Source organism: Bombina bombina, chromosome 5 (genome assembly GCF_027579735.1).
Source record: "Bombina bombina isolate aBomBom1 chromosome 5, aBomBom1.pri, whole genome shotgun sequence".
Lineage (NCBI taxonomy): Eukaryota > Metazoa > Chordata > Amphibia > Anura > Bombinatoridae > Bombina > Bombina bombina.
Window position 1 is genome coordinate 577,555,572 of NC_069503.1, and position 27,929 is coordinate 577,583,500.

At 36.9% G+C, this 27,929-nt stretch overlaps 1 protein-coding gene and 1 pseudogene across 1 annotated transcript in view; both read right to left on the reverse strand.

The window, feature by feature from the left end:
• Window positions 1-6,327: 6,327 nt before the first annotated feature.
• LOC128661563 (uncharacterized membrane protein C3orf80 homolog) lies at window positions 6,328-7,727 on the reverse strand (annotated as a pseudogene).
• A 1,658-nt stretch (window positions 7,728-9,385) lies between these two features.
• LOC128661564 (collagen alpha-2(VI) chain-like) overlaps window positions 9,386-27,929 on the reverse strand; it is a 62,334-nt gene continuing 43,790 nt past the window's right edge. The window contains exons 6-9 of the mRNA XM_053715806.1: window positions 27,482-27,634; window positions 14,449-14,895; window positions 14,320-14,358; window positions 9,386-12,015 (exon numbers count right to left, since the gene is read on the reverse strand). Of these exons, the coding sequence (XP_053571781.1) occupies window positions 11,408-12,015; window positions 14,320-14,358; window positions 14,449-14,895; window positions 27,482-27,634 (1,247 nt within the window). The 3' untranslated portion in view covers window positions 9,386-11,407. The remainder of the gene's footprint in view (window positions 12,016-14,319; window positions 14,359-14,448; window positions 14,896-27,481; window positions 27,635-27,929) is intronic.

A 27,929-nucleotide genomic window follows, 5' to 3' on the forward strand; every position in this document is an offset into this window, starting at 1 on the left:
AATGTAAAAATATTAGCCACAGTAAACTTTAAAGGGACATGAAACCCCAAAAAATTATTTCATGATTCAGATAGAGAATACCATTTTAAACAACTTTCCAATTTACTTCTATCATTTAATTTGCTTCCTTCTCTTGTTATCCTTTGCTGAAAGGTTTATCTAGGCAAGCTCAGAAGCAGGAAGCAGCAGAGAACCAACCTAGGTTCTAGCTGTTGATTGGTGGCTGCATATATATTTTGATTGTGATTGGCTTATCAATGTGTTCAGTAAGAAACCATTAGTGCATTGCTGCTCCTTCAACAAATGATACCTAAGAGAATAAAAACAAATTAGATAATAGAAGTAAATTAGAAAGTTGTTTAAAAATGTTTATTCTTTATCTGAATCATGAAAGAAAAAATTTGGATTTCATGTCCCTTTAAATTTATTTAAATTCATATTATAAAAACACAGCAAGATGGGAATTTAAATTATACAGTTTAAAAATGTATACTTAATTTTTCTCAAGTCTTGCAGCCTAGCGAGTGGGAGGAACAGAGGCAATCTTGGGCATGTATGATGATCTCTTATTGCATTCTCTAAAGATGCTGCACCTGTAGATATCACTGTTTTATCTCACTAACTGCAAGTCCCCAGCATGGGATCTTGATCATGTGTTACTATCATACAGATGGCCTAATAGAAACTCAATGTGCCATTATTATTAACAATTGTTTTGTTGTTGAACTACTGCTGTCCATATAGCCAGGCATGGTTATGTTGAGGACAATGTGGTGGTTTATAACAGGGCTATGATCATTAGTTAACCCCTTAATGACCGGACCATTTTTCAATTTTCTTACCCTTAATGACAATGGCTATTTTTACATTTCTGCAGTGTTTGTGTTTAGCTGTAATTTTCCTCTTACTCATTTACTGTACCCATACATATTATATACCGTTTTTCTCGCCATTAAATGGACTTTCTAAGGATACCATTATTTTCATCATATCTTATAATTTCCTATAAAAAAAAATATAAAATATGAGGAAAAAATTGAAAAAAACACACTTTTTCTAACTTTGACCCCCAAAATCTGTTACACATCTACAATCACCAAAAAACACCTATGCTAAATAGTTTCTAAATTTTGTCCTGAGTTTAGAAATACCCAATGTTTACATGTTCTTTACTTTTTTTGCAAGTTATAGGGCCATAAATACAAGTAGCACTTTGCTATTTCCAAACAACTTTTTTTCAAAATTAGCGCTAGTTACATTGGAACCCTGATATCTGTCAGGAATACCTGAATATCCCTTGACATGTATATATTTTTTTTTAGAAGACAACCCAAAGTATTGATCTAGGCCCATTTTGGTATATTTCATGCCACCATTTCACCGCCAAATGTCATCAAATAAAAAAAAAGTTCACTTTTTCACAAATTTTGTCACAAACTTTAGGTTTCCCACTGAAATTATTTACAAACAGCTTCTGCAATTAAGGCACAAATGGTTGTAAATGCTTCTTTGGGATCCCCTTTGTTCAGAAATAGCAGACTTATATGGCTTTGTGGTTGCTTTTTGGTAAGTAGAAGGCCGCTAAATGCTGCTGCGCACCACACGTAAATTATGCCCAGCAGTTAAGGGGTTAAATTAGGTAGCTTGTAGGGAGCTTGCAGGGTTAATTTTAGCTTTAGGGTAGAGATCAGCCTCCCACCTGACACATCCCACCCCCTGATCCCTCCCAAACAGTTCTCTTCCCTCCCCCACCCCACAATTGTCCCCGCCATCTTAAGTACTGGCAGAAAGTCTGCCAGTACTAAATAAAAGGAGTTTTTATTTTTTTTAATAAAAAAAAATAAAATGTTTTAGCTGTGATGGACTCCTGCCTTAGCCCCAACCTCCATGATCCCCCCCCCAGCAATCTAACCCTCTCCCCTACCTAATTGCCGCCATCTTGGGTACTGGCAGCTGTCTGCCAGTACCCAATTTGCCCCCCAAAAAAGTGTTTTTAATTATTTTTTATTACTAATTTATTTTTTTCTGTAGTGTAGCAGCCCCCCACAATACCCCAACCCCCTCCCCCTCCCAGATCCTCATATATATATATTTCCCCCCCTCTTCCCACTCATTGGTGTCAGTGTGGGTAGGTGATCGCGGGCGTGCGCGCGCATCCGCGCGCGCACGCGCACGCGCACGCGCGCCCCCCGCACGCTCCCGGCACCCGGCGTGCACATTGCACTAACAGGAGCCGGATGCCGGGTAGCGATGGGCCGCCCACCCGCCTCCCAGTTGCGCTCCCACCCACCAACGAACCGGCCGCATCGCTACCGGTGCAGAGAGGGCCACAGAGTGGCTCTCTCTGCATCGGATGCTTTCTAAGGGTATTGCAGGATGCCTCAATATCGAGGCATCACTGCAATACCCTGAGAGCTGCTGGAAGCGATTGCGATCGCTTCCAGCACTCTCTTAGACAAGTGACGTACCAGGTACGTCCATTGTCACTAACTGCAAGTTTTTGCAGGACGTACCTGGTACGTCACTTGTCATTAAGGGGTTAAAGAGACATTATATACTAGATTTTTCTTTGCATAAATGTTTTGTAGATGATCCATTTATATAGCCCATACAGTATTTTTTTTTTTTAAATGTATAGTTTTGCTAATTTTTAACAACATTGCTCTGATTTTCAGACTCTTAAACAAGCCCCAAAGTTTTAGGAGAATACTGACGTATACCTACTCCAGCTTGCTCCTGTTTGTGTAAAGAATCTTTTCATATGCAGAGGAAGGCGGGGGGGGGGGGGAGTGTCTATCTCCCACTTAAAGGGCCAGTAAACCAATATTATATAAGATTATTTTGTGGGTTTACTGGCCCTTTAATGTGGATGTTCTAGCTACCTTTTTAACAGAGCTAAACTGGATGCTGCTAAGTAAGTTTTAAAACTGTTTTATACTGGATTTTTATATCAGTATCTGTGCATATTATTCTTTATAGTAGTGTCTATTACATGCAGTTATATGAAAATTGGTGTATACTGTCCCTTTAAAGTTCACAGAGGAGGAGACACAAAACCTGTTTGCACATTTTATTTTCATGTTTTACTGACATTTAGTATGTTTTTATTTTTTCAAAATCAACAAAACACTTAAAACAACACACTTATCAATTAGGGCAAATAATGTGACATAATAGTCCACTCTTTATTACCAAAAACAAATATTAAACAGTCATATATGCAGTTCCTTAATTTTTGTAAACAATAAAGCATATTTTCAAAATGTTTCCTTTCTGCTGTATAATCCCTGTGCATTTTTCTGTCACACCTTGCTTTTTATCACGTAGCTCTATATTTCTTCAGTCCAACGCCTTTGTCCACCCAGTTGAACCTTAGATCTGCTTTGTCCCTTCTATATGTGTATTTTTACTTTTGTTATAGATTAAACTCCATTACCCAATGACAAATGACCTTTTCTGTTATGTTTTAGTAACTGATCTATCTAATCTAGCAGCACCCTCCCCTATTAAACACATAAAAACAAATGGCCTAATATATATATATATATATATATATATATATATATTTATATATATATATATTATATGATCTCTAAAACCTACTAAAGTAATTACATTTTCTCCAAGAGCTGGGGTCAAGTCGAGCGGGAACACATGGGAACGGAGTTCCTGCACTATTTTTGCAAGAGGAACTAAGTTTCCTCTGAACAGAGAACATAAACACTTTAGTAAACACTGCTGCTGCTGGTGGGAGGAGCTAGAGCACAGTCTGTTTAGAGGGATAGTGAGATCCTCTAGTAATAGACAGTAACACTTCCTACAATACACAATATCACCCCGCAATGTGTGTAACACATGGTGCTTACATTTCTGTATGGCTTTCCCTTGGGTTATTTAGCTCCCCTCAGCAGAAATAGAACTATTGCACCTTAAGTGGGCGTGACAAAGGAGGATTCTCAGGCACAAACTATTCAACCCTTCATTGGATTTAATTTGCTTTCATTAACCAAAGTGTATATATTATATACATATTAATACAGTGTGTATGTTTATAAAACAATATTAATTGTAAGGGGGTGGAAGTCTTGGTGAGTTCCCACACTTTTTTTGTAGGACTTGACCCCTGTCCAAAAGTAATAGCGGTTTGTACTTACATATGATGCTGATGCTGGTAATGCATTCATTTTATTTTCAGCGTATATATTTATATTGAGTTTCATAATCTTAATATACAGCTAAGCTTAAAAATATTAAAGGGACACAAACATCTTTTTTTATTTGTTGCATGTAAGAAGACATTTTAAAATGCATTAGTTTTATTTAAAAAAAGAAGAAGAAAGAGACAAATAGTTGTTTCTGTTCTACCATTAAAGGGACAGTCTACCATAGAATTGTTATTGTTTTAAAAGATAGATAATCCCTTTATTACCCATTCCCCAGTTTTGCATAACCAACACAGTTATATTAATATACTTTTTACCTCTGTGATTACCATGTATCTAGGAACCTTCTTCCAGCCCCCTGATCACATGACTGTGACTGTTTATTATCTATTGTCTTAAATTTAGCATTGTTTTGTGATAAATCTTAAATAACTCCCCTGTGCATGAACACAGTGTTATCTATATGGCCCACGTGTACTTTTTGTCTATTTGTGTTGAAAAGAGATTTAAAAAGCATGTGATAAGAGGCAGCCCTCAAAGGCTTAGAAATTAGCATGTGAGCCTACCTATGTTTAGTTTAAATTAAGAATACCAAGAGAAAAAAGCAAATTTGATGATAAAAGTAAATTGGAAAGTTGATTTAAATTAAAAGTCCTATCTGAATAATGAAAGTTTAATTTATACTAGACTGTCCCTTTAAAGCAATGTAAGTTCTCATCAGCCTTAAGGCCCAGATGCATTTTCTGTTAGTTCAAAATAAAAATAAAAAGATTGAATCTGATCTGCAAAAAAAAAATGTCAAAAAAATATTTTAACATGTTTAAATAGTGCTCTTTCATATTCAAGAAATACATCTTTAAAATGTTCTGTCCCTTTAACTACTGATTACATTTTATTTTCATCCCAACCATTGCACAAAGTTTCTCACAAAGTGGGTGGTAAATAATTGATTATATTGCTTGAGAGTAAATAATGAAGCTCTGTCTCTTAGAGTCAATTGAGACAGCTTTTCAGAATTGACCTCAGATCCAACTGCAATGGCTGATGTAACAATATTATTGGCCCTAATGGACTCTACACCCTGTACAAGATTCTTGTTATTGTTCATGCCATCAGTTATGAAAACAAAGGAAATTTCAGCATTTGCTCTTGCGCCTTTAAGTCCTCCATTTCGGCTTCTCACTATGTTTTTGAGTGCATAAAGAATAGCTGTACCAACGTGGGATGATGATTCATAGTACACCGCATTAGAGGGCAATGACTGAAAGCTTGTGAGGTTGTAGGTGAAATCCAAAAGGATGTTTTGTTCATTTTCACCTCCATATTGGAGTACAGCAATCCTGGCTCCTCTTGTATCCTTATCATGCGTGGCAAGTTTAAGTTCATAGGATATGTGTTTTATAAACTGCAGAACTTGCACAAAGTTATCAATACCAGTTCTCTCTGAACCATCCACAAAGAATACAATATCCACAGGCCGGCCTACCAGTGGTCCAAGTGACGTCTCTGTAAATAACAAAGAGAAAACAAACAAACACTGTTTAGTTTAATATATATGTTTTACAGATACTATCTTGTATGTTAATTTGTTAGCTCTATTCAATCCATGTGTGTGTTTGTGGGAGGGGAAATGTGCATGCTCACAGTAGCAGACCTACTCAACAGAGGGATAGGATAGGAAATAAAAGAGCATTCAGATCTGCTCATGGCCCACTTAGAGGGGTATGTGACCTGGTTATCAAATGGTTAGTGGGAAAATGGCAAACTTCCTAACCTGTTAGACATAAGATTTAGATAAGATTTAGAGTTATTACTGTGGGAGGGAATGTAGAACTTTAGCTCATTCAAAAATAAATCCTTGAATCAAAGATGGGTGATATAAAAAGTGCATTTTCTCTATTTCTTAGCTAATTATAAACAATGTTTACATTAATAAAAGTGGGACCAAGCTCAAACTATGGTATATGGATATAGAAGGAAGCTCTGGTATTTATCTGCAGGATAAAATTATATATGTAAATAGATTTGTAGGATAAATAGGATATGCAGGTGAAACTAATAGAAATACGTGTGCATAGATGGAACGAGCAAGGGATTACCTGGTGTGATGTATCTGTGTAAAAAGACTGGGGCTAAATTAAAGTGTCCCCTACAGTTTTTAGTGTCAGTGAGAGGTCTGTGTCCCTGGCCTCCCTTCCTCTCCTGCCTGTGCTGGGATCTGACTGTGATACTGGCAGGATGACCTGGTTGAGTCTCATGGTTGGACTATCGTATGTAGGTAGGTACTTACCGTACTTGACCTCCTCGTAGCTGGGCAGCTGCAGGAAAACCGGCGAAGCGATGCTCTGACAGATGCCGGATATTGTCTATGAGCGAGTCCTGCTGAGAGCTGGTTTCATTGAGCAGCCCCGGGCCATCCTGACTGTGCTGCTGTTGGCGCCATGTACCTGCGCGGGCTGGGGCAAAAATTATGCGCTGGAGGAAGTAGCCGATGGCGAAGAAGAACACCACCAGCAGTATAAGCAGTGAGTCCGGATAGCTTTCTGACAAACCAGTCCACGTTGTCCAGGAAAGGGAAGAGCAGCTTGCAGCATTTGATCTCTGTGTGGCTGACATTGCCATATACACAGCAGCCTTCCTTCTCCCCGCAGAGAGCAGATCCCCACAGCTCCAGCCAGCCTGGGACTCCTGCAGCAGCAGGAGGCTTAGTATTAGGGCATAGTGTAAGGGTTAGGATTAGCATCAGGGTTAGTCTGTGGCTTCAGACTTCACTGCTAAACAGTTGTGGCACCTTAGAGGCCGTAAACGGTGCTGGCGCTGCACTGCTGCCTGCTGGGAGACGGAGTCCTGTCCACTCCTATGTTGCGGATTCCGCCACTGATAAAGTGATATGTCAAAAAAAAAAATATATAAAACACTGGCTGTTCTGAATCTGACAATTTTGCGCCCCACTGCTGGTGCGCACTAAGGCGGTTGCCTACCTTGCCTATATGCAAGCACCGGGGCTGCCTGGGACATATAGATTCTCAGTTTGCAGAAAATACAAATTAAACTAAAAAAAATTCACTATAAATTTAACTTGCATTTGCCTGTAGTTTAATAACATTACTTTTCTGTCAGACAAATAAGTGTATCGTAGACTTTGAACAAATTTCACCTGCATACAGCAGGCATAAAAATAAGTGAAAAATACAGGTGTAAGTGTTTAGTGAATATAATAATTGGTGAGAGTTTCAGACACACCCAGGGAACTCCCCTGTGGAATTAAAAGGTGACCAGGGGCTGAGGTAAGGGAGAGTGATCTTAGGTGGTGCAGATTATACTATATATAATTGATGATGTTATAAAAATGTAATCAGTGATGTGAAGGGGGTCGTTTAAGTTAGGAATTTCCTTGTTCTAAATGTTTGATAGAAAACTTAAACTCTGATTTTAATGTTAGCTTTACCCAACACAGGAGCACGCTACATTTAGTTGAATGGCATCATTATGCACGCTTTGCTTAAACGGCAAACGTGATGCAGTTTTTAGAAAACTGCCACACCAAAGATGATGGCTATACATGAAAGCAAGGAAATTTGTATGTACAAAAACCACTAATTTCACATCTTTTTTAAAAGTATGGCTTTCCTAATGTTACATAAGTCTGCAATTTAGATTTCAGTTAATCATCTTTCTAAGGGCATGTTTCTCTATAGCTCTCTGCTCAAGTAAGTCTCTCCAAAAAGATCTGTTAATGCAACAAGATCCTTCACAGGGTTCCATAAAGGGAAATTTGACCTTGATTGCTGTGTATCTCTCTAAGTGGCATAGTATACATTTCTGTATGTCAAAGAGATGCACATACATTACAGAATAGTTCCCTATTATATAATAAGCAGTGTAACAAGCATATTGAAAGTGCAATGTAAAAATATTAGCCACAGTAAACTTTAAAGGGACATGAAACCCCAAAAAATTATTTCATGATTCAGATAGAGAATACCATTTTAAACAACTTTCCAATTTACTTCTATCATTTAATTTGCTTCCTTCTCTTGTTATCCTTTGCTGAAAGGTTTATCTAGGCAAGCTCAGAAGCAGGAAGCAGCAGAGAACCAACCTAGGTTCTAGCTGTTGATTGGTGGCTGCATATATATTTTGATTGTGATTGGCTTATCAATGTGTTCAGTAAGAAACCATTAGTGCATTGCTGCTCCTTCAACAAATGATACCTAAGAGAATAAAAACAAATTAGATAATAGAAGTAAATTAGAAAGTTGTTTAAAAATGTTTATTCTTTATCTGAATCATGAAAGAAAAAATTTGGATTTCATGTCCCTTTAAATTTATTTAAATTCATATTATAAAAACACAGCAAGATGGGAATTTAAATTATACAGTTTAAAAATGTATACTTAATTTTTCTCAAGTCTTGCAGCCTAGCGAGTGGGAGGAACAGAGGCAATCTTGGGCATGTATGATGATCTCTTATTGCATTCTCTAAAGATGCTGCACCTGTAGGTATCACTGTTTTATCTCACTAACTGCAAGTCCCCAGCATGGGATCTTGATCATGTGTTACTATCATACAGATGGCCTAATAGAAACTCAATGTGCCATTATTATTAACAATTGTTTTGTTGTTGAACTACTGCTGTCCATATAGCCAGGCATGGTTATGTTGAGGACAATGTGGTGGTTTATAACAGGGCTATGATCATTAGTTAAAGAGACATTATATACTAGATTTTTCTTTGCATAAATGTTTTGTAGATGATCCATTTATATAGCCCATACAGTATTTTTTTTTTTTTAAATGTATAGTTTTGCTAATTTTTAACAACATTGCTCTGATTTTCAGACTCTTAAACAAGCCCCAAAGTTTTAGGAGAATACTGACGTATACCTACTCCAGCTTGCTCCTGTTTGTGTAAAGAATCTTTTCATATGCAGAGGAAGGCGGGGGGGGGGGGAGTGTCTATCTCCCACTTAAAGGGCCAGTAAACCAATATTATATAAGATTATTTTGTGGGTTTACTGGCCCTTTAATGTGGATGTTCTAGCTACCTTTTTAACAGAGCTAAACTGGATGCTGCTAAGTAAGTTTTAAAACTGTTTTATACTGGATTTTTATATCAGTATCTGTGCATATTATTCTTTATAGTAGTGTCTATTACATGCAGTTATATGAAAATTGGTGTATACTGTCCCTTTAAAGTTCACAGAGGAGGAGACACAAAACCTGTTTGCACATTTTATTTTCATGTTTTACTGACATTTAGTATGTTTTTATTTTTTCAAAATCAACAAAACACTTAAAACAACACACTTATCAATTAGGGCAAATAATGTGACATAATAGTCCACTCTTTATTACCAAAAACAAATATTAAACAGTCATATATGCAGTTCCTTAATTTTTGTAAACAATAAAGCATATTTTCAAAATGTTTCCTTTCTGCTGTATAATCCCTGTGCATTTTTCTGTCACACCTTGCTTTTTATCACGTAGCTCTATATTTCTTCAGTCCAACGCCTTTGTCCACCCAGTTGAACCTTAGATCTGCTTTGTCCCTTCTATATGTGTATTTTTACTTTTGTTATAGATTAAACTCCATTACCCAATGACAAATGACCTTTTCTGTTATGTTTTAGTAACTGATCTATCTAATCTAGCAGCACCCTCCCCTATTAAACACATAAAAACAAATGGCCTAATATATATATATATATATATATATATATATATATATATATATATATATATATATATATATATATATTATATGATCTCTAAAACCTACTAAAGTAATTACATTTTCTCCAAGAGCTGGGGTCAAGTCGAGCGGGAACACATGGGAACGGAGTTCCTGCACTATTTTTGCAAGAGGAACTAAGTTTCCTCTGAACAGAGAACATAAACACTTTAGTAAACACTGCTGCTGCTGGTGGGAGGAGCTAGAGCACAGTCTGTTTAGAGGGATAGTGAGATCCTCTAGTAATAGACAGTAACACTTCCTACAATACACAATATCACCCCGCAATGTGTGTAACACATGGTGCTTACATTTCTGTATGGCTTTCCCTTGGGTTATTTAGCTCCCCTCAGCAGAAATAGAACTATTGCACCTTAAGTGGGCGTGACAAAGGAGGATTCTCAGGCACAAACTATTCAACCCTTCATTGGATTTAATTTGCTTTCATTAACCAAAGTGTATATATTATATACATATTAATACAGTGTGTATGTTTATAAAACAATATTAATTGTAAGGGGGTGGAAGTCTTGGTGAGTTCCCACACTTTTTTTGTAGGACTTGACCCCTGTCCAAAAGTAATAGCGGTTTGTACTTACATATGATGCTGATGCTGGTAATGCATTCATTTTATTTTCAGCGTATATATTTATATTGAGTTTCATAATCTTAATATACAGCTAAGCTTAAAAATATTAAAGGGACACAAACATCTTTTTTTATTTGTTGCATGTAAGAAGACATTTTAAAATGCATTAGTTTTATTTAAAAAAAGAAGAAGAAAGAGACAAATAGTTGTTTCTGTTCTACCATTAAAGGGACAGTCTACCATAGAATTGTTATTGTTTTAAAAGATAGATAATCCCTTTATTACCCATTCCCCAGTTTTGCATAACCAACACAGTTATATTAATATACTTTTTACCTCTGTGATTACCATGTATCTAGGAACCTTCTTCCAGCCCCCTGATCACATGACTGTGACTGTTTATTATCTATTGTCTTAAATTTAGCATTGTTTTGTGATAAATCTTAAATAACTCCCCTGTGCATGAACACAGTGTTATCTATATGGCCCACGTGTACTTTTTGTCTATTTGTGTTGAAAAGAGATTTAAAAAGCATGTGATAAGAGGCAGCCCTCAAAGGCTTAGAAATTAGCATGTGAGCCTACCTATGTTTAGTTTAAATTAAGAATACCAAGAGAAAAAAGCTAATTTGATGATAAAAGTAAATTGGAAAGTTGATTTAAATTAAAAGTCCTATCTGAATAATGAAAGTTTAATTTATACTAGACTGTCCCTTTAAAGCAATGTAAGTTCTCATCAGCCTTAAGGCCCAGATGCATTTTCTGTTAGTTCAAAATAAAAATAAAAAGATTGAATCTGATCTGCAAAAAAAAAATGTCAAAAAAATATTTTAACATGTTTAAATAGTGCTCTTTCATATTCAAGAAATACATTTTTAAAATGTTCTGTCCCTTTAACTACTGATTACATTTTATTTTCATCCCAACCATTGCACAAAGTTTCTCACAAAGTGGGTGGTAAATAATTGATTATATTGCTTGAGAGTAAATAATGAAGCTCTGTCTCTTAGAGTCAATTGAGACAGCTTTTCAGAATTGACCTCAGATCCAACTGCAATGGCTGATGTAACAATATTATTGGCCCTAATGGACTCTACACCCTGTACAAGATTCTTGTTATTGTTCATGCCATCAGTTATGAAAACAAAGGAAATTTCAGCATTTGCTCTTGCGCCTTTAAGTCCTCCATTTCGGCTTCTCACTATGTTTTTGAGTGCATAAAGAATAGCTGTACCAACGTGGGATGATGATTCATAGTACACCGCATTAGAGGGCAATGACTGAAAGCTTGTGAGGTTGTAGGTGAAATCCAAAAGGATGTTTTGTTCATTTTCACCTCCATATTGGAGTACAGCAATCCTGGCTCCTCTTGTATCCTTATCATGCGTGGCAAGTTTAAGTTCATAGGATATGTGTTTTATAAACTGCAGAACTTGCACAAAGTTATCAATACCAGTTCTCTCTGAACCATCCACAAAGAATACAATATCCACAGGCCGGCCTACCAGTGGTCCAAGTGACGTCTCTGTAAATAACAAAGAGAAAACAAACAAACACTGTTTAGTTTAATATATATGTTTTACAGATACTATCTTGTATGTTAATTTGTTAGCTCTATTCAATCCATGTGTGTGTTTGTGGGAGGGGAAATGTGCATGCTCACAGTAGCAGACCTACTCAACAGAGGGATAGGATAGGAAATAAAAGAGCATTCAGATCTGCTCATGGCCCACTTAGAGGGGTATGTGACCTGGTTATCAAATGGTTAGTGGGAAAATGGCAAACTTCCTAACCTGTTAGACATAAGATTTAGATAAGATTTAGAGTTATTACTGTGGGAGGGAATGTAGAACTTTAGCTCATTCAAAAATAAATCCTTGAATCAAAGATGGGTGATATAAAAAGTGCATTTTCTCTATTTCTTAGCTAATTATAAACAATGTTTACATTAATAAAAGTGGGACCAAGCTCAAACTATGGGCCCATTTATCAAGGTCCGTGTTTCTGGTGAGCCTTTAGACTCGCCAGAAACACCAGTTATGAAGCAGCGATCTAAAGACCGCGGCTTCATAACCTTTCCGCCTGCTCTGAGGCGGCGGACAGAGATTGCGTAAAATCAACCCGATCGAATACGATCGGGTTGATTAACACCCCCTGCTAGCGGCCGATTGTCGACGAATCTGCAGCGGTCGGAGTTGCACCAGCAGTTCAAAAAAGCTGCTGGTGCAATGCTGAATGCGGAGAGCGTATTGCTTTCCGCATTCAGCGATGTCTGTCAGACATGATCCGCTGATCGGATCATGTCGGACAGACATTTCATAAATAGGCCCCTATATCGCATTCGCTAAAAGAATAAATCAATACATCAAATAGATGGCTGATATGAATGAGAAAAAAAACCTCTTTCAAATGAGTAATAACATTATACTTTAGATATCCACTACGCACTAGTTTTAGAGAAATAAAAAGTGCACCAACAAACATAACAAACAGCTGAGACCTTAAAGGCACAAATGACAGTTACTTTTCTTACTAGATACAGTATTTGCTTTAGAGCTGAAAATGGAGGTCAAACTATAAATACAAATACATCAAATAAATATAAATTATAAATACATATAGTATTTGGTTATTTATAGCAGTATAATTGAAGCTTTATGTTTACCTGCTCCCGGAAAGAATTCTGTTGACACCCATAGTTCAGAAGAAATAGTTGAAAAGGGGCAGTAAAGTCAAAATTAAACTTTCCTGATTTGGATACAGCATGCAGTTTTAACCACCTTTCCAATTTTCTTTATATGTAAAATCTTAACAATATACTGTATGTCTTTCTGGGGGTTTTTTTTTCTTCATTTTTTAATTTCTAGAAAGTCTACCTTCTACAATACTACCATAAATAAATGTATTTTTGGAACATTTTGTGTAACTAGATTTAATAACTTTAAACCCATAGGTGGCAGTAACGCGCTGCTTAGAATAAAGTACATTTCTTTATATTAGATTTTCAGAAACAGTAGCCTGTTTCCAATCTTTTTGAATATTACCTGATAAATATCAGAAAGCGTAGCTGTTTTTTTCTGTTTTGAAACAATTCTAATCAGCTACTGAAACATTCAAATCCATTAAAAAAAATAAAAATAGCATATTATTTATTGATATTTCCAGGAAATTTCAAAAATATTGATGAAAACTTCCTAATATACAATGGCTAACCTAGAATTTTAAAATTATCTAAAAATATTATTTTTTTTACAAGTGCAATGATTTTATAATTAACATGTTTTAACCTCTAAAAATGTAATTACATAATAAATTAACATTCTGTTTTCAACTATATTACTATCTGAATTAAGTTATATTTTATCCTTTTTTTATTAATTTAATTGCTTATTAATATATGAACTAATCATACTTAAGAAGTTTCACATTAAACATGTTACAGTTAAAGTGCTCTTGACTTCTCGAAAGTGGTAAAAAATGACTTTTCAACAGAAAAACCGTGGCGAATGATTTTATGTACTGATTGAAGTAGCATTGTTGAATTGTCACTTTTATGGACGAATGCATTTTATACAACTGCCGTTTTTTTTAGGGTTGATGAATGGATTAGCAGCTACTCATTTTGGAAAACTTTGTGAGATTCTTCTCTATTTAATATTTGAAAGTCTTTCAGTTGAATTCGAAATGAGGCCCCTGTCAGTCAGTGAGTAACAGGACCCTGACATACACAACCCTGCACTTCCTTAAGTGTCACCATAAATTTAAACATATTTTCTTAACCTATATATATATAAAATGTGCACTAACATAGTTTTGTTGTATTTCTTACCTTGGTTACAGACTTGATCTGGGCAAATAATTTCAGGTTCTACAAAACAAAAACCGGGAAAAATACAAATAAAATCTCAATTGTCAATTAAATCATTGCCTAAAAGTACATCTGAGATCAACAATATACCTGGACAGAGAAGTGCTTCAATGTTTTCCAAAAACTCCTCTGCTGCTAATTCTGCGTACACACTTAGATTCTTTACACGATGATTTACGTTGCAAGCAATTTTCTCCAGCTCTTTTTTCTCTGCACTGCTGTTAAAGATATCTCCTATACCAATGGCATAGACTTCCACTCCTTTACAGAGGGACTCCAGCTTGTCTCTATCCTTGGGATCATACCGTCCATCTGTGATTACTAGAGCAACCACCTTACTCACTGCTCTTTGGTTGGGTTGGATCAGCTGCTCATAGGTGTACTTCAGAGCTGAAGGTGTCCAAGTCCCTCCAGCTAACCACTCCATAGACTTAACTCTACTCAAGAAAGAAGCCTTGCTAGATATGCTGGGATCATCCATTCTAATTGCTTGGACAGATCCTTGATGGCTGTACTGCACCACACCAAGACGAGAACCTGCACAAAACATTGGAAATAAATATAACTATTTTAATGTGCCTCTGCAAAGTTAACTATACAAATAAAACATTTTCAAGGGAAAGTCTACTCCAGAATTTTCATTGTTTAAAAAGATAGATATTTCCTTTATTCCCCAATTTTGCATAACCAAAACAGTTATATTAATACACTTTTTATTTGTGATTACCTTGTATCTAAGCCTCTGCAGACTGCCCCCTTATTTCAGTTATTTTGACAGACATGCATTTTAGCCAATCAGTGCTGACTCCTAGGTAACTCCACGTGCGTGAGCACAATGTTATCTATATAGCACACATGAACTAACACCCTATTGTTGTGAAAAACTGTCAAAATGAATTCAGATAAGAGGCGGCCTTCAAGGGCTATGAAATTATCCTATGAGTTTACCTAGGTTTAGCTTTTACCAAGAATACCAAGAGAAAAAGAAGCAAATTTGAGGATAAAAGTAAATTGGAAATTTGTTTAAAATTGCAAGCCCTATCTCAATCATGAAAGTTTAATTTTGACTAGACTGTCCATTTAATTTTATTTTATGAAAGTGTTGAGAAATAAATGAATAAATTGTTCCTGTGATGTTTAATTAAAGGAATAGTAAATGTTTTTTTGACCCATTAAAGGGACAGTCTACTCCATAATTTGTGTTGTTTAAAAGATAGATAATCCCTTTATTACCCATTCCCCAGTTTTGCATAACCAACACATTTATAATAAGACACGTTTTACCTCTGTGATTACCTTGTATCTAAGCCTCTGCAAACTGCCCCCTTGTTTCAGTTCGTTTGACAGACTTGCATTTTAGCCAATCAGTGCTGACTTCTAGGTAACTCCACGTGCGTGAGCACAGTGTTTTCTATATGACACACATGAACTAACACCCTCTAGTGGTGAAAAACTGTCAAAATGCATTTTTATAAGATGCGGCCTTCAATGTCTAAGAAATTAGCATATGAGCCTACCAAGGTTTAGCTTTCAACTAAGAATACCAAGAGAACAAACCAAAATTGGTGATAAAAGTAAGATTAAAATAACATGCTCTATCTGAATCATGAAAGTTTATTTTGGACATGACTGTCCCTTTAATTATAATTTTTTTGGGGGCCAGTATAGTCTAATGACTGTTACTTTACTGTTTCCATAATTTTTTTTTAATGTTTAACTTGCCCCCTGAACTTGACAGCTAACTCTCCACGCCAGCTGCTTGCTGCACAAGCAGTTTTTTTCCTGAAGTTGTCAACAGGTCGGTGCGGCCAATCATAAGCATGACAATTGCATTATCAACTTTAATCAGGACCTTGAATTCAGCATCTTGAGTGTGCCCTGATAAAATCAATGGCAAGAACAGCATGCTTATGATTGGATGCTCCACAGACGGTTAGGGTAAGTTATGCATAAAAACGCTGCGTAGGAGCAGTAAAGTAACACTCATTAGTCTATACTGGTCCTTAAAAATAAAATTCTGAATTTTAAAAAATAACTTTTACTATAGTAAAAAAAAATTCATTGCATTCTCATGATTTATTTTTCTTGCTTTGTCTTTATAATTCACCATTAAAAACTGCATTTTCTTCCAACATTCACAGAAAGGCAGGAGTGCATACTGTAGAATTAACAGGGATGTAGCGTATCTTAAAAAGATAGATAACCCCTTTATTACCCATTCCCCTGTTTTGCATAATCAACACAGCTCAGTTATATTAATTTACTTTTTACCTGTGTGATTACCTTGTATCTAAGCCTTTGCAGACTGCCCCCTTATTTCAGTTCTTTTGACAGACTTGTATTTAGCCAATCAGTGCCCTCTCATGTGTAACTTCCCGGGCGTGGTCACAATGTTATCTATATGTCACACATGAACTAACACCCTCCAGCTGTGAAAAAAAATGCCAAATGCATTGAAATAAGGGGCGGCCATCAAGGGCTTAGAAATTAGCGTATGAGCCAACCTAGTTTTAGCTTTCAACAAAGAATACCAAGAGAACAATGCAATTTTGATGATAAAAGTAAATTGGAAAATTGTTTAAAATTACATTCCTTATCTGAATCATGAAAGTTTAATTTTGACTAGACTATCCCTTTAAGAGACATAACATACTAAAGAGAAGGCATATTTAGCATCTGAATGCAGAAGAATGTGTTACATTACTGGATTAATAACCAATCTAGCCAATAGGCGATACATAAATATCTGCTATAAGGGGTAGCCAAGTGACTATTATGCCCCTATAGGATGATACACACCATACTTATGTAACTTGACTTAGACTAAGCGGTAAAGTATCTGGAATTCATCTTATTTTCCACATAGTATTGGTTAAAAAGTTTAACTAAATTAGGGTCAATGTTTTCTTTTAGTATTTTATAAAATTCTGCCGGAATTAAATCCGTTCCAGGTGCTTTGCCTGTTTTAGATTTTTTAATATGTGCTAATACTTCTTCCTCTAGTATAGGTTGATTAATATTTTCTAACTCTTGTTGACTAATCTTGGGAGGTTTACATTTATTCCCAAAAATTTTTTTGGAATCTAGATTTACCGTTCCGCTAGCATATATTTTTTTTATAATATTCAAAGAAACATTTTTTAATTGTATCATAGTCTGTTGTTTTAGAATCACCCTTCCTAATTGCGGAGATAATATTACTATTGGTATTAATCTTAGTTAGTATAGATAGATATTTAGCGGATTTCCCGTAATAACCTTTCAATTTTGCCTCTTGTTTCTTATCCTGTTGGGTCAATTTTTGTTTTATGAATACATCTCTTTCCTTTCTGTGTTTAGAATATTTTTTCCAGTGATATTTAATTGGGCTTGCAATAAATACATTGTAGCTAATCCTAACTTGTTTTGCCAACTGGATATCTCTTGATAAGAGATTTGTCTTCCATTTACACAGGTATGCAATAATTTCTCCTCATATATAGGCTTTAAATGCTTCCCAATAAATCTCAGGTTTACTTTCAGCCTCTTTATTATTACTAACATGTTCTCTGCATTTCTCTTTTAACCAATTATTAAAATTTGCATTTTCTGAGAGATATTTTGGGAAAGAGAAACTTGAATATCTAGCACCTGACTGCCTATTTACCCTGATCTGTAGAGAAATTACAGCATGGTATGAAATACATATATCCTCAATACTAGCTCTCATGTCCCAGCCCATGAGATTATCAGTTACCGAAAACAGGTTGATTCAAGAGAATGTATTATATGTTTTAGATTCACACTAATAAACTCTTTGATCAGGGTTTTGAATATGCCATATATCATGTAGCTTTAGATCAAAAAGAAAAGGATTCAAAATTTTCTCTGCTTTCCTTACTTTTGGGGACTGGGGTGGGGGAAATGTATCTAGGTTAAAACTTGGGACCATATTAAAATCACCCGCCATCACCAATTTTTTAACATTATATTTCAATAGTTTTAGTTTTAATTTCTCCCAAATCACTTTGTCTAAGTTATTGGGTCCATAAACATTGCAGAGCACCATGTTGACCCCTTGAATGTTAATTTCCATAATTATAAATCTAGCTGAGGGATCAATATCTTGATTCAAAATATCATAATTCAGACTTTTGTGAAACAGGATACTGACCCCTGGTTTACAACCACAATATGGGGTGGAAATTACATTTCCCACCCATTTAGATCTGAGTTTAGCTAAATCAGGGGGTTTCAAATGAGTTTGTTGTAAAAATACAATTTGAGGGTGAAATTTGTTAAGATATTTTAGGATTAATTTTCTTTTTCCCGGTCATGTTATACCCCCAACATTCCAGGATAGGACATTCAGATTTTCATGCATTGTTTTTTAGGAAGGGTTTTAAAATTAAAAATTTTAAAAACCTTGCCAAAGGTCATAGAGGGAGATATGGAGGCCACAGCGAGGGGGAGAAAGGGGGAAAAACAAAAAAGAAATAGAAAAAAAGCACAATAAACGGAGACACATTCATTACCACACACATCTTATTTGCATAGTTTAACAATTTGCTCCTGGCACACTATCTAATGATGTTCTAGTCTTATTTCTTTAAATAGGGCCTGTGCTTCACTGGTGTTATTGATGACTTTGGTCAAGCCATTAACATCTTTTAAGATTTTTGCTGGGTACAGCAATCTCGCCTGAAATTTTACATTGATTAAACGTGTGCAGTAAGGTGCCATCTCTCGTCCTTTAGCAACAGTCTCTGCAGAGTAATCCTGAAATAGTAGAATCCTGTGCTGATCAATTTTACATTCCTTAACTCTACGGTACCCTCTAAGAATATTGACTTTGTCTTTGAAGTTAAGGAATTTAATCATTATGGGACGACCTTTACTATTGCTTTCTTTCCTAACAGGACCAATACGATGCACTCGTTCTACATAGGAGTATTTTGTGGCAGGCCTAGTGCTTGTGGTAATTGTACAACTGAAACCTGGAGCAAATCACTATATTCAACTGACTTTGGCAGGCCTATTACTTTTAAATTGTTTCTTCTCGATCTATCCTCAAGGTCCTCTGTCCTCTGTTTCAGGACAGAGGACCTTGAGAAGTCATATTACTTTACAGACTATCAATATGGTCCTCTAAGTTAGAGATCCTCGTCTCAGCTTCAGTCATTCTATTTGCATATTGTTTTATCTCTGACAAGCTTGAGATTTCTTTTTTAATCTCCGCAAATTGTGGGAGGAATAGCTCTGCAATTTGCTGAAAGAGTGACTGATTATCAGCTAGACTATGATGAGGTTCTTCACCTCCTAGCAGACTAGAGTCTGGGTTTTTCGCCATGCTTTTTTTGTCTTTTAGCTTTGGGACCATTGCTGGGGATATTGTTTTGGTTTGAGCAATATATTTATCCATTAAAGCAAGAACAAACAATACGTCTAATCACACGTGATAAGGGTAAACTCTTCTATACAGTGAATATAATAAAATTGTACAGTGTAAGTGGCTGAGAAAAAAATATAGAAAAAGTAGATAATAGTGAGATAATATTGAGGCAAAAAGCTTCTGGCAGAGGTTAGGATTCTAATTCCTGTGCTAGAAAATCAAATCTATTCAGTGAATTTAAATTACAAAATTATACACCTGAGCCTGTCATGGTTAGGTATAGAAGCAGTGCCAGTGTTTCAATAGAGGCAGACTAGGTGACCACCTTAGGGCACTCCTGCAAGAGAGGAGCACAAATTTGGTGCATGATATGTTTATTAGTGAATGTCTTGCATTATCACATAGTGCAAAGTGTCGTGTTTATTAGTGTTTAAATATGAATTATAATCACTTTACAGTGACACTTGTCCAAAATAAGTGCGAGTTGTACTGGTCCCCTGGCCAAAACTTGTCAGTACTCCACTGCAAGTAAATGTAATCTGAAGTAGGGCTTAAAAAATGTATACTTTATGGGAAAATGTATAAAGATGCATATGCAGCAACAGAGCTCTTCTGCTGTCTTGAATTTTACCAAGTGGCGATTGCAGGTAGACCGGTTCTCTGCGGCTTGATACATTTTCCTGTTAGTATTAGTCTAGATATAATGGTGAAAAAGAAAAGAGGACCAGGCTTGTGTGTTTTATATATGATCACCACTGTTTGGTTCATTATGCAGAGCCACCACTGATTTGCTATGTTCTGCAGAGCCACCACTTTTATGTCATGCAGAAATTAACCATTATAGCTATTATTATAGTTAAAATAAATAACAATAACAATAAAGTATTTCATGTTATAGCAGAAATGTGTTTTGTCTATCATTATGGATAAAATACTTATCTTTAGCTGTTTAACCCATCACTAGGATAGTATGTTAAGAAGCAGTAATAGTAGGGTATATAATTTATAGGGGCAAGGAGGCTGCAAAATGTCTTCCTAGAACTGACCCTGGATAGAGGCAATTGAGAAGCACATCACCCTGGTCAAGGTTAGGGATTGTAGCAATTAGGAGGCATGGCAGCTTGGTCACATTAATGGAAAGTAGCAGGTTGGGTGTCAACACACTGTTACAGTTTATTGCAGTGGGAAGGAAGTTGTCATGATTGGGGATACTGGGCAATAACACTGATACCTATATGATAAATATAAAAGTGTTATATAATGTCTTGGTCAAAAGCAGTAAAGTCTCATATTTTTTTTTTTATATTTAAAAAAAATTCTAAAGTCTGGGAACCTTTAAAATTAATTTCATCAAGAATAAAAGAATTATTTATTTTTAGAAGCATGCATATTGTAGAAACCTGTTTTTTGTTTTCTAAATTAAAATAATCCTCAGAAACAAATTGTTTTGTCTGAAAAAGTTATTGAGGCCTATTTATCAAGCCGTCAACCGCAAATACGCTGGAATTCCGCAGTGTAATTGTGGCAAGCCAGATTCGACCTAGTTATCAAAGCCTACAGACCAGCAAAAGTTGACATTTGTGACGTAACATACAATCCGCCGGTCTCAATGCGATGCTTACGTCATTACAGATGTTCCGAATACAAATTCGGCACTATCAGACAACTTTTGCCATTTATCAAATTCCTAACAGGTACGCTCGCCACTATTCCAGCCCAGCGTACCTGGTTTTCAAACCGCCACCCTGGAGGCCGGGGATGCCATAGGAATCAATGGGAGTCTGAAAGCAGCGAAAGCTTATATTCGCTGCTGCCAGATATCCCATTGATTTCTATGGTAGAAAACAAATAACGTTTACACCTAACACCCTCCTAACATTTACTCCGAGTCTAAACACCCCTAATCTGCTGCCCGACATCGCCGCCACCTACATAATGTTATTAACCCCTATCCCCCCGCTCCCCAACACGCCGCAACTAAATAAATATATTAACCCCTATCCCGCCGCTCCCGGAGCCCACCGCAGCTAAATAAAGTTATTAACCCCTATCCCGCAGCTCCCGGAGCCCACCGCAACTCTAATAAATGTATTAACCCCTAAACCCCTGGCCTCCCACATCACTACCACTTACTAAGCCTATTAACCCCTAAACCGCCAGCCCCCCACATCGCCATAAACTAAATTAAGCTATTAACCCCTAAACCTAAAAACCCGCTAATTTTACATTAAAATTACCTCATCCCTATATTATAATAAATTTAAACTTACCTTTAGAATTAAAATAAACTATATTAAACTATTAATTAACCTACCTTAACTATTATACTACAATTACATTAAACTATATTAAACTATTAATTAACCTACCCTAACTATTATACTACAATTACATTAAACAATTAAATTAACTATATTACATATTTAAAAAACTAACCCTACTCAAGTTATTTAAATCTACTATTAAAAGTTACTAAGTTACAACAAAAATTACAACTAAGTCACACATCCATCCTCATCCAAGCGGCAGAAGTCTTCATCCAAGCGGGCAGAAGTCTTCATACAGACGGCATTTTCTATCTTCATCCATCCGGTGCAGAGCGGCTCCATCTTCAAGACATTCGGCGCGGAGCATCCTCTTCTTATGACGTCTCATGAAGAATGAAGTTTACTTTAAATGACGTCATCCAAGATGGCGTCTCTTACATTCCGATTGGCTGATAGAATTCTATCAGCCAGTCGGAATTAAAGGAGAAAATTTCCTATTGGCTGTTGCAATCGGAATGTAAGAGACGCCATCTTGGATGACATCATTTAAAGGAAACTTCATTCTTCAAGAGACGTCGTAAGAAGAGGATGCTTCGCGCCGGATGTCTTGAAGATGGAGCCGCTCCGCGCCGGATGTCTTGAAGATAGAAGATGCCGTCTGGATGAAGACTTCTGCCTGCTTGGATGAAGATGTTGGCCCGCTTGGATGAAGTCTTCTGCCGCTTGGATGAGGATGGATGTCCGGTCTTCGAAAACTGTAAGTGGATCTTTGGGGGTTAGTGTTATTTTTTTTTTTAAGAGTTTATTGGGTGGGTTTTAATTTTAGGTTAGGGACTTTGGGCAGTAAAAGAGCTGAATGCCCTTTTAATGGCAATGCCCATACAAATGCCCTTTTCAGGGCAATGGGGAGCTTAGGTTTTTTAGATATGTTTTTATTTGGGGGGGTTGGTTGTGTGGGTGGTGGGTTTTACTGTTGGGGGGGTATTTTATTTTTTTTAACAGGTAAAAGAGCTGATTTCTTTGGGGCAATACCCCCGCAAAAGGCCCTTTTAAGGGACATTGGTAGTTTAGTGTAGACCAGGTTTTTATTTATTTTGATAGGGCTATTAGATTAGGTTTAATTAGTTTAAATATTTGATCATTTCTTTTTTTATTTTGTGTAACTTAGTGTTTTTTATTTTGTGTAACTTAGTTGTTATTTATTTGTAACTTAGTAACTTTTAATAGTACATTTAAATAACTTGAGTAGGGTTAGGTTTTTAAATATGTAATATACTGTAGTTAATTTAATTGTTAGTTTAATGTAATTGTAGTATAATAGTTAGGGTAGGTTAATTAATAGTTTAATATAGTGTAATGTAATTTTAGTATAATAGTTAGGGTAGGTTAATTAATAGTTTAATATAGTTTATTTTAATTCTAAAGGTAAGTTTAAATTTATTATAAGATACCGATGAGTTAATATTTAATGTAAAGTTAGTGGCTTGTTAGGTTTAGGGGTTAATAGCTTAATTTAGTTTATGGTGATGTGGAGGGCTGGCGGTTTAGGGGTTAATAGGTTTAGTAAGTGGTAGTGATGTGGGAGGCCAGGGGTTTAGGGGTTAATACATTTATTAGAAATGCGGTGGGCTCCAGGAGCGGCAGGATAGGGGTTAATAAGTTTATTTAGTTGCAGTGGCTCCGACACTGGCGGGATAGGGTTTAAACATTTCAGTATAGTGGCGGTGTTTAGTGACAGGATATAAATAAAGTTGGGAAAAAGCCAAATAGCAGCGAGATCAATGACTGTTAGTTAACAACAGTCCGATGCTCATTGCCCCGTACTTGGTGCACTGCTTTTTGACAGCTTTTTTAATAAAAATGGAGAGCGTATTCAGGTCTGCGGCCGCGATGTTAGGCGAGAGCGTATTGGTGCCGGCGAATGCAGCATTGTTGACGGCTTGATAATTCGGCCTCATTGACTAAGGGGTATATTTATCAAGCTCCGTACGGAGCTTGAAGCCCCATGTCGCCCTGGCTCGCCAGAAACACCAGTTATGAAGCAGCGGTGTAAAGACCGCTGCTCCATAACCTGTCCGCCTGCTCTGAGGCGGCGGACAGACATCGCCTAAAATCAACCCGATCCAATGCGATCTGGTTGATTGACACCCCCTGATAGCGGCCAAACGTTTGACCGCAAATCTGCAGGGGGCGGCATTGCACCAGCAGTTCACAAGAACTGCTGGTGCAATGATAAATGCAGACAGCGTATGCTATCGGCATTTATCGATGTGCGGCGGACATGATCCGCAATATTGGATCATGTCCGCTCGCACATTAATAAATAGGCCCCTAAGGGTCAGATTATGAGTGGAGCTCTCAACACTGAACGGTTTTCCCCCTGTACTGGACTATGTGGATTGCCGTGTCTGACGGCATGAAAATGAGGCTCACATTGGAGCCTATGGAAAAGCGCTCTCGTAATTGAGCCCTAAATTGTTTGATATTTTTTTAACCTTTTAACTGTTGCAGATACAGATTATATTAAACTACACCAAAGCACAATACATCATTTTTACATTTAAAAACAAAACAAAAAAACAGTCAGATTGTTTCTAGTTAGTTCTGCTATGCTGGTTTAGTTTGCTTGATTTGGGTCCTTTTAATCACCTGACCAAATTAAACTTTAAAAAATCCAAGAATTACCCTATGCCTATGGCAATCTTAAAAAAGTTTTAAAAACAGTTTTACTATACATTGTAACAATCAGGTGGCTATGGAGCTACTCAATACTCTTGACACTAATTCACATAACTAAAATGGTGTTGCATGCGTGCCCTGTAATAAACATCATGTTCATGTGTGCACATTATTCACCCAACACATTCCATATCACATTCCATGTGACTGTAAAATAATAATAATTTATAACACACAATGGATCATTTATTATGGCGATAATGTTGCTGATGTGACATTATGGTATATAACCGTTTACTTGCAGTACAGTATTTTAAGCAATAGCTGTTTAAAGGACCAGTAGACACAGTCAATTTGCATAATCAACAAATGCACGATAAAAAGACAATGCAATAACACTTAGTCTGAACTTCAAATGAGTAAATTAGTGCAGGGAGCGCATGCAAAGGGAATGGCCTAAGGGAGGGGCTGCTGGGGGTGAACAATAGATCTAGGTGTGCAGAGTGGGGGGAAGCTGTAGGAGAGATAAGAGGAATGGTTGCTAAGGGCAATGGGTGGCCATTGGTCAGAGGAAAGGACAAGGGAGGGGCTGAGCAAAGGGGATATAAGGAGGGGGCCAGCAGGAAGTGGTCACTAACCTTTTTTCTTTTGTGTCCCACCCTCCCACCCTAGAAATGGCAGAGCATGATACAATAATCCGTAGAGGTCACATCGAAAGATCAGTAACAGCACGGCTAAGAGCAGGACGTTAACTAATTGGTTGACTCGCAGTAAGACCGCCCGTGCTCCTCCATAAGGGGAAGAAAACAGCGCAACTGAAGGGCAGCAGGTGACCTGGCGTGCTACGCTGGCTGGAGGATAAGAATACGGCAGCTGTATATATTATCAGGTTATACAATCACAAGCAGGCAGGGAAGTTTTGGTGCGGCACGTGGGCGGGGCAGAATGGGGGGCGGGAGGATCCCGCGGCATACTCGGTCCGGAGGGGTGATCCGGTGGTCTATCTAGGGACGGGCTATGCCGTGGGTTCTCCCTCCTCCACCTGCCCTGCTAGGCGTGGGTCCCAGAAAACTTCCTTTGGTTAATGCAGTGGCATTATTTGGTGTTGAATTTGAATTATGGCTGAATTTTTTTCATAAAGGGAGCAAAATTCATTTAATTTAATAAATCGTGAATTTTTCACATTTCGCCATAACAGCTGTGTCCGTGTGTTTATTTTAGATAAGAATTTAGATCAGAAGGAAAAATGGGTACATGAGTTGTGAAGTGGGGTTATGGGTATTGGTAAGAGGAATGCAGCATCCTGCTCTTAGTAGATTTGTTTCTAACACATTTCAAAGTTATGTCTATTTCCACTTCCCCTGTACCATGTGACAGCCATCAACCAATCACAAATGCATATAAGTATATTCTGTGAATTCTTGCACATGCACAGTAGCTGCTGGTGACTCAAAAAATTTAAATATAAAAATACTGTGCACCTTTTGTTAATGGAAGTAAATTGGAAAGCTCTTTAAAATTGCCTGCTTTATCTGATTAATGAAAGTTTAATTTTGACTTGAGTGTCCCTCTTAATTAATTAACAGCTTTGGGTTGTACCAAATGTGCTGCTCTGAAGGGGTCACCATGGGTTGCCCTAAAACAAATTCCACTGTAGGGCACTGTTGATGGCTACTTAAAATGATAGAAAAGACATTTCCGAAATGACTATCACAAGATGCTATTGTCACTACACTGTGCAGAATTTGGCACATGCAAGTGGCATTTGTTCTGGTGGTGAAGGGAAAATAGACCACACCACCTACAAAAAATCATGGCTGGTGCAAAGGGATTAAATCATCACTTTTGGTGTTACTGGTAGCTAAGGAAGTAAGGTCACTAATTTATGTTTTACTGACACTGAGAGGTTTATTAATCACTCTGTATTTGTCTAACTGTGGTACAGACACAAAGACGTTTCTGTTACTGACAGCTCAAGGGGGTACAATCTCTTCTGTGTGTTCTGCGGGGGGTTAAATATTTGCTCTGTGTGTGTTACAGGCTGTTAAATGACTGATATGTATTTTACTCACAGCCTAGTTGGGGATAAACCCACTTATCTGTCTGTGTTGCTTTGTGTGTGTGTTACTGGCAGTCAACAAAGTAAAAATTACTGATCTGTATGTGTTTCAAGCATAAAAGGGTTAAAATGTATTATGTATGTGTTAATGTCACTTATTAATATATGTGTGTTACTGGTGCTTAATGGGTGAAAATGGTTGATCGTTGTGAGTTGCTGACACAGGGGATAAATACTTGCTCTTAACTGGGAAAGACCAAGGGGGCACTAGTAGGAAAACGTTTATAGTTACATTATAGGGACATGGAAGTCAAAATTAAACTTTCATAATTCAGAAAGTACATGTGATTTTAAATGAACTTCCATTATCAAATCTACTTTGTTCTCTTAGTATCCTTTGTTGAAAATCCTATCTACATTTGCTCAGCAGCAGCAATGCACACACTACTGGGAGCTAGTGACTGGTGGCTGCACATATATGTCTCTTATTATTAGCTCACCAGATGTGTTCAGCTATCTCCCAGAAGTGCATAGCTGCTCTGGGGGTAACTTTAACTATGTATTTAACCCCTTTACAGCGGTTAAGAAAATACTTATCTGCAAACAACAATGTAATAATATATTCTCTAATATAATAAATGCACTTTTCTGTCCCTTTATCTGAGCTCTAGAGGATAAGCTGGAAAGAATTTTACACAGAAGAACAAGGCAGTATCCAGAGTGAAATTAAGATGCAGTTCAGTTTACCTGTGAGATCAGATATATTTTTTGCCATTTTTCCAATCCTATTGGCAATATTTATGACAAAATTCTTTGCGAGGCTAAAATTTGTTCTGCCAACACTTTCTGAACTGTCGATGACAAACACCAGATCGATTGGCTTACAAGACCTGTAGCAATCTGTAGAAAATGACAAGGACATATTTACATTAGACATGTGCGGTTCGTTTCGGATTAATTCGGAAATTCGGTAAATTCGGTAAATTCGGAGATTCGGATCGATTCGGATTTCCGAATTAAAATACTTCCGAATCTACCGAATGAATCCGAAATAGCTGCCGTATCTCCGAATAAATCCGAATTAGCTCGTTAAGATTCGGCATTTCCCCATAGGAAACAATGGGAGTTTCGGCTGAAAAAAAACTAACACCGCAGCCCCATTGTTTCCTATGGGGAAACACTAAGTCTGCACCTA